Source organism: Dromiciops gliroides, chromosome 1, assembly GCF_019393635.1.
Source record: "Dromiciops gliroides isolate mDroGli1 chromosome 1, mDroGli1.pri, whole genome shotgun sequence".
Lineage (NCBI taxonomy): Eukaryota > Metazoa > Chordata > Mammalia > Microbiotheria > Microbiotheriidae > Dromiciops > Dromiciops gliroides.
In genome coordinates, this window is record NC_057861.1 from 483,754,781 (window position 1) to 483,771,004 (window position 16,224).

Here is a 16,224-nt window from a genome sequence, read left to right on the forward strand (position 1 = left end):
TTCACAGAAATGTAGAGGCATCATACATTTTCATTTGATACCTTTTATGGTTTGTGGGCTAGGGAAGGACAGAGAAAGATGGCAAGAATGTTATTACCATAAGTTCTTAACAGCTTGCCTCTTTACCCTTGGCAGCACTAAAGGGAAAATGTATTTAGAGAGATTTGTTGGAACCACTTTGGAATACTTAGGTTTCATTTCAGAAGGAAAAGCAATGGATTCCCAAGTTTTTCAATTTGGGGAAATTCAGTTTTAAAAAGTAAATACCTGTTAAAACTTGCAAGCATTCAGTTCCACTTAACTTCTGAAATTACTACTGTACAATCATCTTTGGAATACTGAATCCCTTTGATGAAGTACATTGATATTACTTTGAGTTGCATGATCTTTATGATGAATTAGGCCTTAATAGGCATTTTCTTTCTTTTAGCACTGGCTGGACCATTCGAAACCTATTAAGAAGCAAATGAAAAGTAAGTAACCCCAAATGAAAACTTTTTGGTTTATTCCTTTTCTTTGGAATTAATTTAAAGCATCATGTCTTATACATTGAGTTTTTATCTTTTTATTAAATCTCCAATCACTTGAAGGTAGAATTGATTTTAAATTAAAAATTCAAATATCTTCAAGTTGGCCAAAAGTTGTTAACGCCCAAATGTGGAAAATTTTAAATAGTCCTTAAAAGATCAGCATGTTCTCATTTATAAAGAAACTTAACTGTACTTGTGGGTTTCAAACCATTCCCTCCTGGTAGGGAAAAGCAATGATTCACACAATATTCAGAAAATTTGTTTTGATGAATATTCAGTGAAATGTCATCTAGTCACCTGCATTTAGTCTTTGCCCACATGTTTTATTTATTTTCTAAAGGTCCCTTAAAGCATATTCGATATAAAACAGTCATACTTACAATTATATAGGACTTGATCCATCTCATTTTACCAATGATGAACATCACTTTGTTGAACATTACTTCAATAATTTTTCCAAAGATTTATACTCTGCAAAGTATTTATAAATATAATTCAATTATATTCATAAGTTTCAAAACAATGTTTTCCTTATCCTCCACCTCCTTCTCCCCAGTGTAGTCATAGGACACTGCTGAAAGTTGTCCTCAGTATTGTATATAGCATTAAAGAAGTGGTACCCAAAGACAGTGAGGTGGTGCAGTGGACTGAGCACTGGATCTGGAGTACAAAGACTGGAGTTCAAATGCAGCTTCAGATATTTACAGTGTGACCCTGGGCTAGTCACTTAACTTCTGTTTGCCTCAGTTTCTTTATCTATGAAATAGGGATAATAATAGCACCTACCTCCCAGAGTTGTTGTGAGAATAAAATAAACTAATATTTGGAAAGTGCTTAGCAAACCTTAAAGCACTATTATATAAATGTTATCTATTATGAACTATTGTCCGAGCCATTATTATTAAGAGCACAGTCTTCAGTTGAAAGAGCTGTATGTGAATCCTGGGTCTTTTATTACTATTGTGATATTTAGCAGGGGGGAAGGAAATAAGGGATTATTAGCAAGTCACTCAACCTCTCTTTTGCAAAATGAATGGGTTGGATTAGATGAACTTTAAGTTCCCCAAAGCTCTAGATTCTGTGATCCCTTTTCTGTACCCATCCCAGTTATCCCTTTAAAAACATATTTTTAATTGGTGATTTCAGTTTTCATGTCACATTCGTTTCCAAATATAACATTTCTACACAGTAAAAATCCCTAAGATTGGGGCAGCTAGGTGGTGCAGTAGATAAAGAACCAGCCCTGGATTCAGGAGGATCTGAGTTCAAATCTGGTCTCAGATACACTTTACTAGCTGTGTGACCCTGGGCAAGTCACTTAACCCTCATTGCCCCACCCCTCCAAAAAAAACCAACCCTAAGATCAAAAGTTTTAAAGTAAAAAAAAAAAGAAAAAAGAAAAAATTTGGCAAAATTGATCATGCCTGACAGTATATGTAATATTTTATACACATATTCCCCCTACCACTACAGTGAAGGGAGGAAGACAAGTGCATTTTCCCATTTCTCTTTGAGGTCAAGTTTGGTCATTGCAATCATATAATACTCAGGTTGATTTTTTGGTCTTTCTGTTTACGTTGTTGTACTCATCATATATATTGTCTTCCTGATTCTGCATACTCGATTTTGTACCAATCCCTATTCCTTCATTTCTCTCAGTTCTTCAAATATATTGTTTCTCACAGCACCATAATAATCCATTATATTCATATGCTATGATTTGTTTAACCATTCCCCAGTCAAATTCTTTGCTGCCACAAAATGGGCTAAAATATATAAACACATGTGTATCTATATATGCATATATATTTTCATCTATGTGGACATTTCTTTTACCTTCTCAGAGTATATGCCTCTCAGTGTAATTTCTTTTTTTGTTTTTGGGGGGTTCTTTTTTAGGTGGGGCAATGAGGGTTAAGTGACTTGCCCAAGGTCACACAGCTAGTAAGTGTCAAGTGTCTGAGGTCGGATTTGAACTCAGGTCCTCCTAAATCCAGGGCTGGTGCTTTATCTACCGTACCACCTATCTGCCCCCACATTGTAATTTCTGAATCGAAGTTTTTGGAAATTTCTTTATAGAATTAAGTCTAGACTAGCTAGCTATGTTGTTTTTAATCCAGAGCAGCGTCCTTTTACATTATGCCCATCAAGCTTGAGGAAAAATGATTGTTATTGCTTGAGGGTTTTTTGGTACCTTTTAATGATTAATATGTTATGGATTTAATTAATTTATTTTTTCCTTTGGTCACTGTGTGATCTTCAAACTTTGGGAAAACCATCTCCAAACATCTAGTTGGATCTGCTTATGTTTTGCACTTTCGAATTAAATACTATTCTTCAGAACCGAACAACCTTCGAGAAGAGTTTACAAGGTAGGACATGATCCTAAACATATTTCTAAATTTGTATTACATTTACATTAAATGGAGTTTCCTTGAACATTGTTGTTACCTTTTCCTATTTGTTCTTCACCATCCTCTTTTTCTTTTTCTTTTATTGGATCATTTATTTTACATTTCTGTTGAATCTCAGGATTTCTCTATTTCAATCTTCTATGTAACCTTAACTCTGTATCTCTGCCAACCTCTGTTCTGTTGGATGTCTGCACTTCAAATTAAACAACTTGGTCTTTGCCACCTCATCTTTCAGGTGACTGAGATCTATTTCCTTGTCTCCTTTTCACTTTTCTGAGACTTTATGTAAATGAGTTCATTGTGCTATTATTTTGGATGTTATTTCATAGAACTCAGAAGAAGGTATAGTTTCCCCAGCCACAAATTTATCCATTTATTTCAAGTAAAAGGATGCTTTACCACAAGGCTTCTTAAACTTTTTCCACTCATGACCCCTTTTCACACAAGAAATTTTTATGTGACCCCAGGTATATAGGTATATAAAATAGGTATACTGTTGCCGAACTTTGTGACCTTCACATTCAGTTATGCAACCCACAATTTAAGAAGCTTTGCTCTAGCAGATACCACCTGGATTTTTACTATGAGAGAGAACATATTTTTCTTCCCTTATAAAGAAGAAAAAATTTATCTTCAGTTCTTAAGTGGCAGTAATAATTTGTGGCAATTGTTTCCAGAGAGCTCCCAGCATTATTGTAGGAATTAATCTCTTTTTCTCCACTAGGTTATTTTTGAGACCCAATCCTACTATATTCCTACATATTTTCTATGCACACATCTCTTACAAAACTCTGAGATGGTTTGAAGATAGAAGGCAGTCACAAGAAAAAATTTTTGTTTCAGATATTGTGATTCTGCCCTTCTAGTATGAGCGCCACTGCCCTTCTCCTGGCATGTAATGCTTTTTAATTTCCTCATTTTTATTTTGGCAGAAGGCTGCAGTAATGGTGACAATATGAAATCACTTATCTAATATGGTGGGAAGAGGGGAGTAGGGGGATTAAGCTGGTAATGGCAAGCAAAAGTTACTGAATAGGCCACAGTCGCATGAGCCATCTTGGAACTGGAAGAGGTTGGTCAACAAGATGGATTGGGCAGTTTTTATCCACCTGGCGAGGACCCAGATTGTAACCTTGAAAGCTTCGTTTTTACATTTGGGAATCAGTATGACAATCACCTGTAGTTTCTAATTGGTTGTTGAGCTTACAGTCTCCCTGAATATGAAAAGCAAAGTTCATTGTTGGTTGAACTCTTGTTTGAAGCATTACAAAACAAACAAACAAAAACCTCAACGATATTTTCAGTCATAGTCCACAAAACACAGGGATCTTTTATGATGTTTGTTACTTCCCCCCATTCCTCCACTTCACTTTCTTTTTTTTTTGGTGGGGCACTGAGGGTTAAGTGACTTGCCCAGGGTCACACAGCTAGTAAATGTCAAGTGTCTGAGGCTGGATTTGAACTCAGGTCCTCCTGACTCCAGGGCCAGTACTCTATCCACTGTGCCACCTAGCTGCCCCAAGAGTAGTAGAGTAGTATTTTTAAAAGTGAAGTGGAGTTGGGGGCAGCTAGGTGGCACAGTGGATAGAGTACTGGCCCTGGAGTCAGGAGGACCTGAGTTCAAATCCAGCCTCAGACACTTGACATTTACTAGCTGTGTGACCCTGGGCAAGTCACTTAACCCTCAGTGCCTCACAAAAGAAAAAAATACTACTCTTCATCCATCTCTCTTTTATCCAGAATACAGAGAAAAGTTTGCCTGTATCTCATCTTTATTTTGAAATTCCTAAAAACAAAAAAATTATTCCAATGTCTCAGTTACTCAGGAACCCTTTCATTCAAACCTGTTGCATAAAAATGTCATTGAAGACATGAAACATTTAACTTTGGTGGAACATGTTCATATTAATTTGTCTGCTACCTCCCAATAACACCATGCCCCCATCTTTTATTTCATATGTGTCACCATTACTGATCAAAACCAGGGCTTTCTCTCATTTCCTTTGGTGTGTGCTTGAAAAAATTTAATTACTAGTTACAAAGTCAGCCTCAGAACTTCCTATGGGTCTGACAGATAAAGACTGTAGATGGTTCAGGATACTTTAGGACAAATGCTGTGTGTCTTGCTGTTTTATTGAAAGAATTGCACACACATTTGCTATGTTTTTTTGTCCTGTTGGTTTGGTGCTCTTCTCAGGCTTTAAGGACATTTTGATGTATACTTGTTGGACTGCACGATGTTTCATACCACAGATTACACATATCTTGTGGTTTCTGTAAAATGCACATTTCTCTAGTAGATTCTGGGATATACTTCAGGTGACAAGTCCCATAGAGGAAAGTCTTCTATGAATGTTTACATTTTATTTGAGTTACCTTTTGGTATTTCAAAATTATTCAATAAAGTTTTAATGTGTGGGCTGGGTTTTACAAGGGGAAATTTGGGAATGGTAGAGACTTGAAAAGATGACACTATTTGTTGACTTTTGTATATATTTGTTAGGTACCTCTTTGTATTACAACTCAGACATGACATTCTTTCAGGAAAGTAAGTATGTTTTTGTTACAAATTCTGAACCCTGACTGGGTAATAATGTGCATTGTTTTAGATCTGTTAGCTATGTTCCTTTTCAAAATTGAAAAAAAAAGCATCAGTTTTTATTAGATAAATCTATTATTTGTACCATATCATTTCCCTGTTTAAAAAATACTGCATGGCTTGAATCATTTCCAAAAATATTTTTTTAAAGTAATGTGTATTCAGAGATCTTAGTCTTTCTAACCCTTTATGATGGCATTTGTTGTATTTTCTGTAAAACATGTTCTAAGTATGTATACAGGTACATGTATGTACACAAATATCTCATTCATCACCATCTGCATTTAAGTAATGCAAAGGGGTTGTCTCTTGAGTCAGATGGAAGGAGGATTTGCATGTTGTCATTTTCTTTTCTTCTCTTAAAAATAGATTTTTGGCATTATTTTTTTCAGTCTCCGAGTTTTAATAATAACTTCTTAGAATATTTCGATACCGAGTATTCAGTTTCACATGCATAATCTTTTATATGAAATATGGATCCAAATAATCATAGTTTTTTATAATTATTTCATGGTTTCAGCATATGCAGTTAATTAGTTCTTTCCATCACATGAATGCTAAGAATGTATATTAATAATTGTGACTAATATTTAAAAGCCCAAATACCTGCTAGCATGGAGAGGGAATACAATTCCACTCCTGATTTTAGTATTTGCCATGACCTTTTGAAATAAATGGAATATACAATATAAAATAACCAGACTGTATAATGCATGTATTTGCCTGTTTCAGTCATCACCCAAGGCTTTGATCCTTGATATTATGTTCATGTACTTTATGTGTATATACGTGCATTGCCTCTTTAAAGCATTAGAAATGGATTATTGTTGGCTTTTTCCCCATAAGTCAATTCTGTAGAAAGGGAAAGTTTGTCTCTTGCGTGTTCAAAGCATGCTTGGACTGAAGAAATTATCAATTTATCGTTTATTTTCCTTTGGGACAGTCAAAAATATGGTTAATTCTAACTACACTAGACCAGTGGTTACATTGCAGTACTCTGATGCTGATGGATTAAAGGCTGGAAAATCAAGCTATTATTTAATAGCATCAAAGCCAGTTATTCTTCCATTTCTCAAAGAGGATGGACTTTTGTGCTTTAAATAAGATAGGAAACTATGTAAAACGTACATAGGAAAAAAACCTTATTTTTAATAAGTGAGTATTGAAAAATGGAGAACATTGCGTGCATTTAACTCTTGATTCACACCTTAATAAAATTAACAAGAGGTATTAAAATGCCAAACAATTTAATTATAAAATTGGCTCAATTTGACTTGAGACATTTACCATAACCCTTTCTGTGTTGGACCCCATTTTCCTAGTTTTGCTTTTCAGTCATGCCCCAGGATTTGGCCAGCTTCCAGAAGGGAAAAGGTCCCATGGTGACCTGAGTTATCTCTCTGCAAATGATTGCATTAACTATAGTTTCTTCTTTGAGAAAGAAGCAAAATGTATACTACCAAAAGGAAAGAATAGAAAAATTTGGCAAATCTGGTGAAAAACAAAACAAAACAAAAATCTGAGGTATCCACAATTCTTTTTCCCACTTTAAAGTTAACTTAGATTTCTTCACATGACTAAACATTGCTATCACATCTGAAATAATACTTAGAATGAACACAGTTAAAGAATATTGATTGTCTTGATTCAACTTTTAAGAACGACTGAGTCAGTGTATGACAAACTTTCTTTCAATAATAAGGAATAATGGAGCAGCTAGGTGCTACAACGGATAAAGCACCGGGCCTGGATTCAGGAGGACCTGGGTTCAAATTTGGCCTCAGACACTAGACACTTACTTACTTGACCCTGGGCAACCTAATCCCAATTGCTTCACCAAAAAAAAAATCAAAATAATAAGGAATAATACTGTATTAGAGAAACCACCTTTTTCGTGGCTAGCAAGATGTTCTCAGAGTCAGAAAGACTTAGGTTTCAGTCCAACTTCTGGCCCATATTGGCTTAAATGATCCTGAGCAGGTCATAACCTCTCAGATATGGCAACTCTCACGAGACTTAAGGTTGCAGAACAGTTGCCAGTCTTCACATAAAGGGAGTTTCCTCACTGGGAGTTTGCTATTACAAATAAATCACTGGGGAAAAAAAAACCCAACATTGCACTCCACAGTCTTCCATCCCGTGACTAATTTTATCCAATTTTGTTTACAAAGTGAATATACACTGCATATAGATTATAAGATTTCATCAGGTCCCAAGCACTGTGAAATATTCCTTTTTCACATTCTGAAATAATCACTCTGAAATAGTTTGATATGTTTAGTTGTTTCTGTTATGACTACATAACATAAAAATAGTGATTCAGATTGTCTTAGAAACTTTTAAAAAGTCCATTTTAGTGTGATTGTATTCCTTTTATGTACATTTAAGAAAGATGCATATTCTGAGCTAATTTCTTTTCTTTAAAGATTGAAATGCCCATATGAGACTGCCGTGGAGCTGGCTGCCTTGTGTCTTCAAGGTAGGAAACCATTTAGAAGTTATTTGTATTCTGAAATTGTATATAATAATACTGCAGTGATGAGTCTGCTGGCATTAATGTTACCATTAAATATTTGTACCATAGTTTATGGTGATAAATGTTGGTATGGGCTGTCATTAAAATTCTCTAACTTCAAATGAAATAGTCCTGATATTCAGAAATAAAGCCACATATATACCAGTAGGTTAAGGGATGTGTCTGTACTAGCTATCCATTTTCTAGCTTATTTGTCTGGTTAATGAGAAGCAAAGTACATAGAGTATTAGGCTTGAAGCCAAGGTTCCAGTCTTGACTTTGACACTTACTAGTTACATGACCTTGAGTAAGTAATTTAACCTTCACCTGCCTCAAGCAACATCCTAGGGCCTCTCTATTATGTCATAGAGGATGTGATTTTTTTTCTACAATGATGGAGGAATTTCCCTCCTGAGGAGTTCCCCATGCTAACAACATCACAGATTCTTCATGTATTTGCATATTAATTATCTATTCTCTTATTATTGATTGTTGTCAGAAAGTTGTTTCTAAATTTAACACTGGATCTTTTTTTAGTGACCTTTTTTTTTTTTTTGGTAAGGCAAATGGGGTTAAGTGACTTGCCCAGGGTCACACAGCCAGTAAGTGTTAAGTGTCTGAGGCTGGATTTGAACTCAGGTACTCCTGACTCCAGGGCCGATGCTTTATCCACTGCGCCACCTAGCTGCCCCAACACTGAATCTTTTTTTAATTAGGAGGAAAATATTTTGCCATGTTTTAACTGTACTAAATTAATTCCTTTTTAGTGTATAATTTTCACATATCAGATCGCAAATCTTTTATTTTGAGGTAATTAAAGACTCATGTAAATTGTGTTATAGACATCAAAGTATAGTCATGTTCTGTTTAGAAAAACAGGACCAACAATTGAGAGACATTTATAGTTACCTTCATTAAGAAGGTAGAAGTAGAATTTGTCTCACTGATAATTATGAAAATGGGAGTGCATTTCATCTGTCTGCAATATTAAAAAATAATTCTTATTTTGTACCCAAAGTGGAATATTTTGTAGTGGAAAGTTAGTAATGCTAGACCATTTTGCCCCCTTTAACATATGAGAACAAATAGAAACAGATGTTGTTGCTCTTTATTTCTGTAAATTCTATAGTTTCAAAGTACAGGATTTCAATTTGATGAACATTTGTGTTCATGCTGCGGGGTATGTTAATGTGGATGCACGGTGGGTGATGGTATAAATTTTCCTTAAAACAATATTGTTCAAAGTGTTGGGGGGAAATAAAGATTTGTGCTAAAAAAAAAAAAAAAGAGGTAGACTAATTACTTCGTTTGGGCTAAGGGGTAGATAGAAGACTCATAGAGAAAAATGAGACATTGGACAATTAGGTTACTCCCATGATAAGGCGTTGCAAGGTAAGGAATTTTATGTAGGAATCCCAGGGGCATAGAGCAAACATAGAAGTTATTTGAGGATAGGAAGAAAACATTGAGTAGACTTGCTACTATTTTACATTTTAAAAAATGGGAAAGTTAAACATTCTTAAGGATGAAATAAATAAATTAAACTTCTGAACACAAATAGCTAATATTAAAAATGAGCAGGGCTCCTTTTCCCTTATTTTCCTGTTCTCTCCCTTTTAAAAACTAATTGTTATTCTGCAACTCTTTGCAAACAAAGCCAGACAAGAAATATAATTTAAATGCAGATCATCAAGTGGTAATTATTTTGCAGAGTTGGCCTCAGCTTAGGTTAGTATTCATATAATTGAGGCTTTCCTCAGAGGGTTTTTTAAAATCAATAACAACTATAAAAGTCTAGATTACTTACTGTCCGATTATCTCTGGCTTCACAGACATCATGGAGAAAAGATTCTGGGCCACTGCAGTTTGGTTTGGGAGATTGGTGGGGTGGCTTTTGGCATTTTGGAAGCAAATTGGACAATTAAAAAACAATCTAACCCAATACAGAGGGCCCTTGGAAGCCTCTAGAACATTGTCCCATGTGCCAAGTAGGAAAAAAAAGAAAATATGCCGACCAAAATTACTTTCCCAAGAAACTCTTTGGCTTCCAGAAAATTAGAAGACATTTCATAAAGATTTTTCAGGTCTAGTTTAGACTTCTTGAGAGTTGTTGCCCATCCATGAGCATTACTCTTGAAATGAGGGAATTAAAGTTTGCTCTATGATGTTCACTCTCCATCAGTCTACAGTCAAGCCTAGAACCATCAAGTTCTTTCCCATCCCATTCATATTCCTAGTCTCATGAGGTATGATTATAGCAATGACTTAGGCTTCCATGTGGAGCAAAGCCTGATTTTTTCTTCCTGTTATCTTGAGATTTTAGAAGTGTCAGTAATCTAAGGTCACAGTAAGGTCCAGTTCTAGAAAAAAAAAAATGCCACTGTGAAAGACCACCTCTTCCTTGGCCTTCCTTGCATCTACTTCAGAAACAATAGCCAGTAACTGTCCAGATTTGGAGAGATAAAACACATGACATGAGACAATTAGAATTATACAAGATAACATTTAATCCAAAGCTAGATTAAGTGATGTAGGCTACAAACATTGTAAGAATTTAAGAACTAGTAGAAACACAATGTTGGGTACCACCTAAGTCATATGCCAGTGATTCAGAGAGCCCTTGGGGAGGAGAGGGGGTGGTCCCCCTCCTGGTATAAATGAAGCAAGGTCCAAGTTGGGAGGAGAAAGAACCACAAGCAAAAAGCAGGCCAGGTTGCTATTAGTTCGTAGGGTATGAAATTCCTAAGATCTAAAAGGCAATTTTGAAGTCCAAGGCAAGACATTCAGCACCAAGTGATTCATGTTCAGTCAGGCAGCCATTATGTAAGGTGTGCCAGGAAATCTGACCATTTCTGTAACTCACTCTGATCCCCAAAGCTTTGGTCTTTTAAAGTTGGCTGCTTGCTTTTTTATGAATATTTTGTCATGATCCAAATATATAGTAAAATATAGGAGTATTTTACAGGGTCCACTAAGCTACCTTCTAACTTAGCCATACTCTCCAGCCCTGGGGCTCATATACCAAGAGTTGTAAGAGATCTCAGAAGTCCAACCACATTCAAAGAACGAAAGATCAGTGTGGACTGGAGTGATTGTTTGACAAACAATTGCTATATTCCTACCACATTCCAGGCTGGGATACAGATGCTGAAGCAGCTAGGTAGTATAGTGAATAGAGTACAGGACCTGGACTCAGGAAGACCTGAGTTCAAATCTGGCCTCAGGCACTTACTAGCTATGTGACTCTGGTCAAGTCACTTAATCTCTGTTTGCCTCAGTTTCCTCATCTGTAAAAAGGGGATAATAATAGCACCTACTTCCTAGAATTGTTGTAAGGATCAAATGAGATAATGATTTAAAGCACTTAGCACAATCCCTTGCACAATAGTAAGTATTGTATAAATGTTAGCTATTATTACAAAGAGTAAAACAATAGCCCCTGTTGAGGAGAGATGGTATAAATTTCCCTTAAGACAATATTATTCAAAGTGTGGGGGGGTCAAGATTTGTACTAAATAAAGAGGTAGACTAATGACCTCGTTTGGGGTAAGAGGTAGATTGAAGACTCATAGAGAAAAATGAGACATTGGACAATTAGGTTACTCCTGTGATAAGGCATTGAAAGGTAAGGAATTTGATATAGGAATAGAAGGTCACAGCTAGGAAGAGACAAACTTCCATTATGTCCAAGTAGTAATCTCAGATTGGGGGATGAGGGGGGAGGTAATCATCCAGTTTTTCCTTTACCCCAGAATAAGTCATTCAACAAATATTTGTTAAAATACCTGGTACAAATCAAGGCACTGTGCTAGATTCTGGGAAGCAATATTCTTTGAGGCTGGCAAGCAATTTATCACCCAACCCTATCAAGGGGAACGTGGGGAGATTAGTGTGGGGTACAGGTGTCAGGAAGGGCTATAGGTCGAATTCTGGTGCTACAGTCTAAGGTCTAAGGGGCTGGGTCTTAGCTTCATCTGCCCTGGGTGCAGAGTGTTCAGAAAACCCCAGTGATGCCCTGAGTAGTCAAAGAAGTCTTTGTGAACCAAGTGGACCTTGAAGAAGGCTTTAAAGAACTTGTAGGATTTAAATAGATGGGGGGCAAGTGGGATGGTTGGGGTGGGGCTTTTCTGGATCCAAGAACTTCCCCCAGAAAACTCATCCTCCTGTCCCTGCTATATAGTAGGTAGTGATGGTAGCAATGGGGCTCTGCTCCAACCTGGGGGCAGGCAGACAATCTGCAAGCCCTCACCAGCTTACCCATAGCAGGAGGCATAAGTCAGAGCAGAGAAAGTGGTCCCTATCCACTATCCATCCCAAAACAAGCTTGCTTTTTTGCATTACTTTTGTGGGTCTTCTTTGTTCCTTCTCCTGGTGATCTGATCTTTGAGTTTAGACTCTGCCAATCCACTTGCATCTCTGGCATAGAGACAGGACTTGAAATGAGGAGATTTGGGAATGGATCTTGCTTCAGGTCATGAATAGCTCAGATACTTAATATCTGTGTGATTTTAAAGGAAGTCTCTTCAACTCTCAGAACCTCAATTTCCTCTTCTGTAAAACTGGAATAATAATGCTTATAATGATAGCTCTCATTTGTACAGTGCTTTAAAGTTTGGCAAAGCACATTACACCCATTAGCTTACCGATCCCTACAGCAACCCTAGGAGGTAAGTGCTGTTATTATCTCCATTTTACAGATGGAGAAACTGAGTTAGGTAAGAAGAGGCCTAGAGCATACTTGAACTCAAGTCTTCCTAACTCATAGTCCAGTATTCTAGTTGCCTTTATCCATCTCACAGGGTTGTTGTAAGGAAAGTATCTTATAAACCTTAAACTACTGTAATGGAATGATAATAGGAAGCATTGGCTCGAGAACTAGATTCAGTCAGGACCACCTGGATTCAATTCCTGTTTCTGATAGATGCTGCCTGTGTGACCTTGAATGAGTCATTTAAACATTCAATGCCCCAAGCAACTCTCTTAAGATTATAAGTTGCAGGGGCAGCTAGGTGGCACAGTGGATAAAGCACCGGCCCTTGATTCAGGAGGACATGAGTTCAAAATCGGGCCTCAGACACTTGACACTTACTAGCTGTGTGACCCTGGGCAAGTCACTTAACCCTCATTGCTCTGCCCCCCCCCAAAGATCATAAGTTGCAAAACACTTGTTGATCTTCCCTCTATTATTTCCTATTTATCCTGATGGCTAGCAAATATTTATTGTGTTCAAACTGTGTCCGTGGCTTTATGAAGAAAGAAGTGTGTTAGGAGTTTTGATATGGCAGCATTATAAAGATGTTTTGGTTGGAGAAAGAGAAGGCAGACAAGGTGGCTTTTACAGTAATCCAACCATGAAGGGTGGGGGTGCCTAGACTAGAATGGTGGAATTGAGGATAGAAAAGGGATGAATCAAAGGAACCTTTTGAAGGAAATGTCTGTGGTCTGGAAGGCTGATTGGATGTTGAAAAGGACCACTTAATTGTTTCTAATTTGTATTATAGTTAGTTGTACATTGTAAAGTTCTTGAGGGCAAGAGTGAAGAGACTGAACCTGTGATTTCATTAGTATAAGGAACTCCCAGGTGAGGAGGTCATTTCTAACAATATGACTTGGCACCTTCCCTGTGATTTATAGTCTTAGTGAGAGAAATGATTATTTCTCTCTGATATTAATAACCAATTATTAAATTAGGATTAAAGTCTTCCCTTTCTATTTCCTCATCCAAAGCCCAGTCTCTCAGAGATATTTTTGACCTTGTCCAAAAATTTACCCTACCCAGACCATCTTATCTAGGCAGAATTCTTACCCCACCATCATTCATTTTTCATTGACTGGTTGGAGGATAGATTCTTTTGTACAGATTGCCCGCAGGTGGGAGTGGTCTGGATTGAGATGAATCTCTCGTTGTCCATGAATGACATAATTAAAGTCATGTCTCCAGCCCCTCATAAGAATAAGGCCACCTTCCATTATAATATTCATTCTCTCATTAATTATTAACCAGAGTTGATTTCCATTCATTGAGAATACCCACTCATTCAAGGGCATAGTGTCTAGTGGCTTCCATGATTCCTCTTTGGTTTCCGAGAGAAAGCCAAATGACCATAATTTTATTAATTATCTGCTCACCATAATAATATAATTGATTATTAATTACCCAGAAATTGTGTCTCTCACTTTTAATATGTCACCTCAAAAAGTTGCCTGGAGCACTGAGAAGTTAAGTGTTTTGCCCAAAGTTACACAGGCAAGTCTTTGTCAGGGGCCGGACTTGAACTGTGGTCTTCCTGTCTTTGAAGCTAGCTCTTATCAACTATAAAAAAGCTACCACATTTGTTCATATTAGACACTTGATAAATGTTTGTCGCATTATTAAGTCAGAGCTTTTGGATCTGGGAGACGTAGGGAATAGGTGCCAATTGACAGAGGGGGAAGTTGGGAAAAGGGAATAGGATTGGCAGAAATAATAGTTTCCTTCTGAATGCACTGATTTTTGAGGTGATATGAGGACATTCAAATGAAACTATAGGTATCTGGAAATATGCTGGAGCTAAAAGAAAATTTTTTAAAGCTTCTGTTAATTTGCTATGTGGTTTTGGGCAAATCACTCTCTATAAGCCTCAGTTTCCCCTGCTAGTGATCACTGTCTTTACAGTCCTTACATATTCTAGCCTATAAGCATGAACTTTGGTGCTTCCTCAAATCTTCCCTGTGTTTGGTTTGTAGCTTCCTTGGCCTGGCAATCCTGACTCAGACTGCTTTTGTTTCTCCTTCAACCTTGATTCATATTTGCTTCTTTTTTATTTCACCTCAGATCCTGAGTCCCATATCTCTGTTCTAGACCTACCAACTTGACCTTGATTTTGAATAATTTCCTCAATAATTAGATTTTATGACCTTAGGGTTCTTACCTTATGTTACTGGTAGGCTTGATATTATATTATAGCTCGAGGTGATCCAGACATAGGGGTCTTAGTAAGAAAGAACTCCACCCCTTCCCCTTAACAGTGACTGGAAAAGATTGCTGGAGGGGCCATGCGGGTAAGGGTGATAGTGAAAGTAATGGGGGAGTTTATAGTGCCTATGAATGTAGACAAAGAGTTTAGGTTGGAGAAGTGAGGGGTAGCTTTACTGATAGCAGGGGTGTTGGGGAAGATGAAGAAGGGCACAGAGCAAGGAGTGCTAATTTATGTAGGCTGACATCAGAGAAACCAGAGGAGAGAGTTTTAAGAGGGAAAGGACAGGATTAGCTGTATAAAATACAGCAGAAAGTTTGAGGGAGATTAGGAAAAGGCCATTGGATTTGGCTAACAGGAATTCATTAATGACCCCAGAGAGCAGTTTAAGTCGAACAGCAGGGGAAGAAACCAGATTTTAGCTGTCTGAGGAGGGGAGTGGCTGGTGAAGTAATGCTTTCTGTGGGGATAAACCACAGAAGGAGCTTAGCTGGAGAAGGAGTGACATGGGCTGTCACTGGTGAGCTATGTGATCTTAGGCAAATGACTTTACCTCCGGACTTTACTTCAGGTTTCTCTTTTGTAAAATGATGTCAAGGGAGGGGGAAGTTGAGTTACATAATCCCTAAGTCTCTTCCAGCTCTAGCATTCTAGGATTCTGTAATGCTGAGCATATCATGATGTGGTTAGCATTAAACCATCTTTGAAAGTCATTGATAAAGTTCTAGTGTTTTCTTTCTGAGAAGTTTGATCAACATTTGCTGAGAATTTTTGTTGATATCAAATAATTTATACAGTAGATAAGTAACATTTTTTCCTGATCTAGAATTGAGTATATTCATAGTCCTTGATGCTTCAATTTGACTTAATTTCTGCATATTAATACATGTTAAGTACATTGTTTTGTTCTTTAGTCACCCAGTTTTTATGTACTTTGAGAAGCAACTTGGTTTAAAGTGGATAGACAACTGGATATAGAATCACTAAGATCTGGGTTCAAATTTAGCTACCTGCAATTACTATGTCCACAAACACATCACTCACATTTGCTGAGCCTCAGTTTCTTCATCTGTAAAGTGAATAATACTTGTGTTACCTGCTTTACAAGGTTTCTGAGAGGACCAGGTGAGGTAATATATTTAAAGTGTTTCATAAACTTTAAAACCACTGTATAAATGTCAGATATTAATTTAATTATTTTTAAAATAGG

The 16,224-nt window shown here is 37.0% G+C and overlaps 1 protein-coding gene across 2 annotated transcripts in view; it reads left to right on the forward strand.

The window, feature by feature from the left end:
- EPB41L4B (erythrocyte membrane protein band 4.1 like 4B) overlaps nt 1-16,224 on the forward strand; it is a 255,236-nt gene that overhangs the window by 87,801 nt on the left and 151,211 nt on the right. For both annotated transcript variants that reach the window (XM_043977633.1, XM_043977634.1), the window contains exons 3-6: nt 431-473; nt 2,824-2,902; nt 5,448-5,492; nt 7,970-8,022. In XM_043977633.1, the coding sequence (XP_043833568.1) occupies nt 431-473; nt 2,824-2,902; nt 5,448-5,492; nt 7,970-8,022 (220 nt within the window). The remainder of the gene's footprint in view (nt 1-430; nt 474-2,823; nt 2,903-5,447; nt 5,493-7,969; nt 8,023-16,224) is intronic.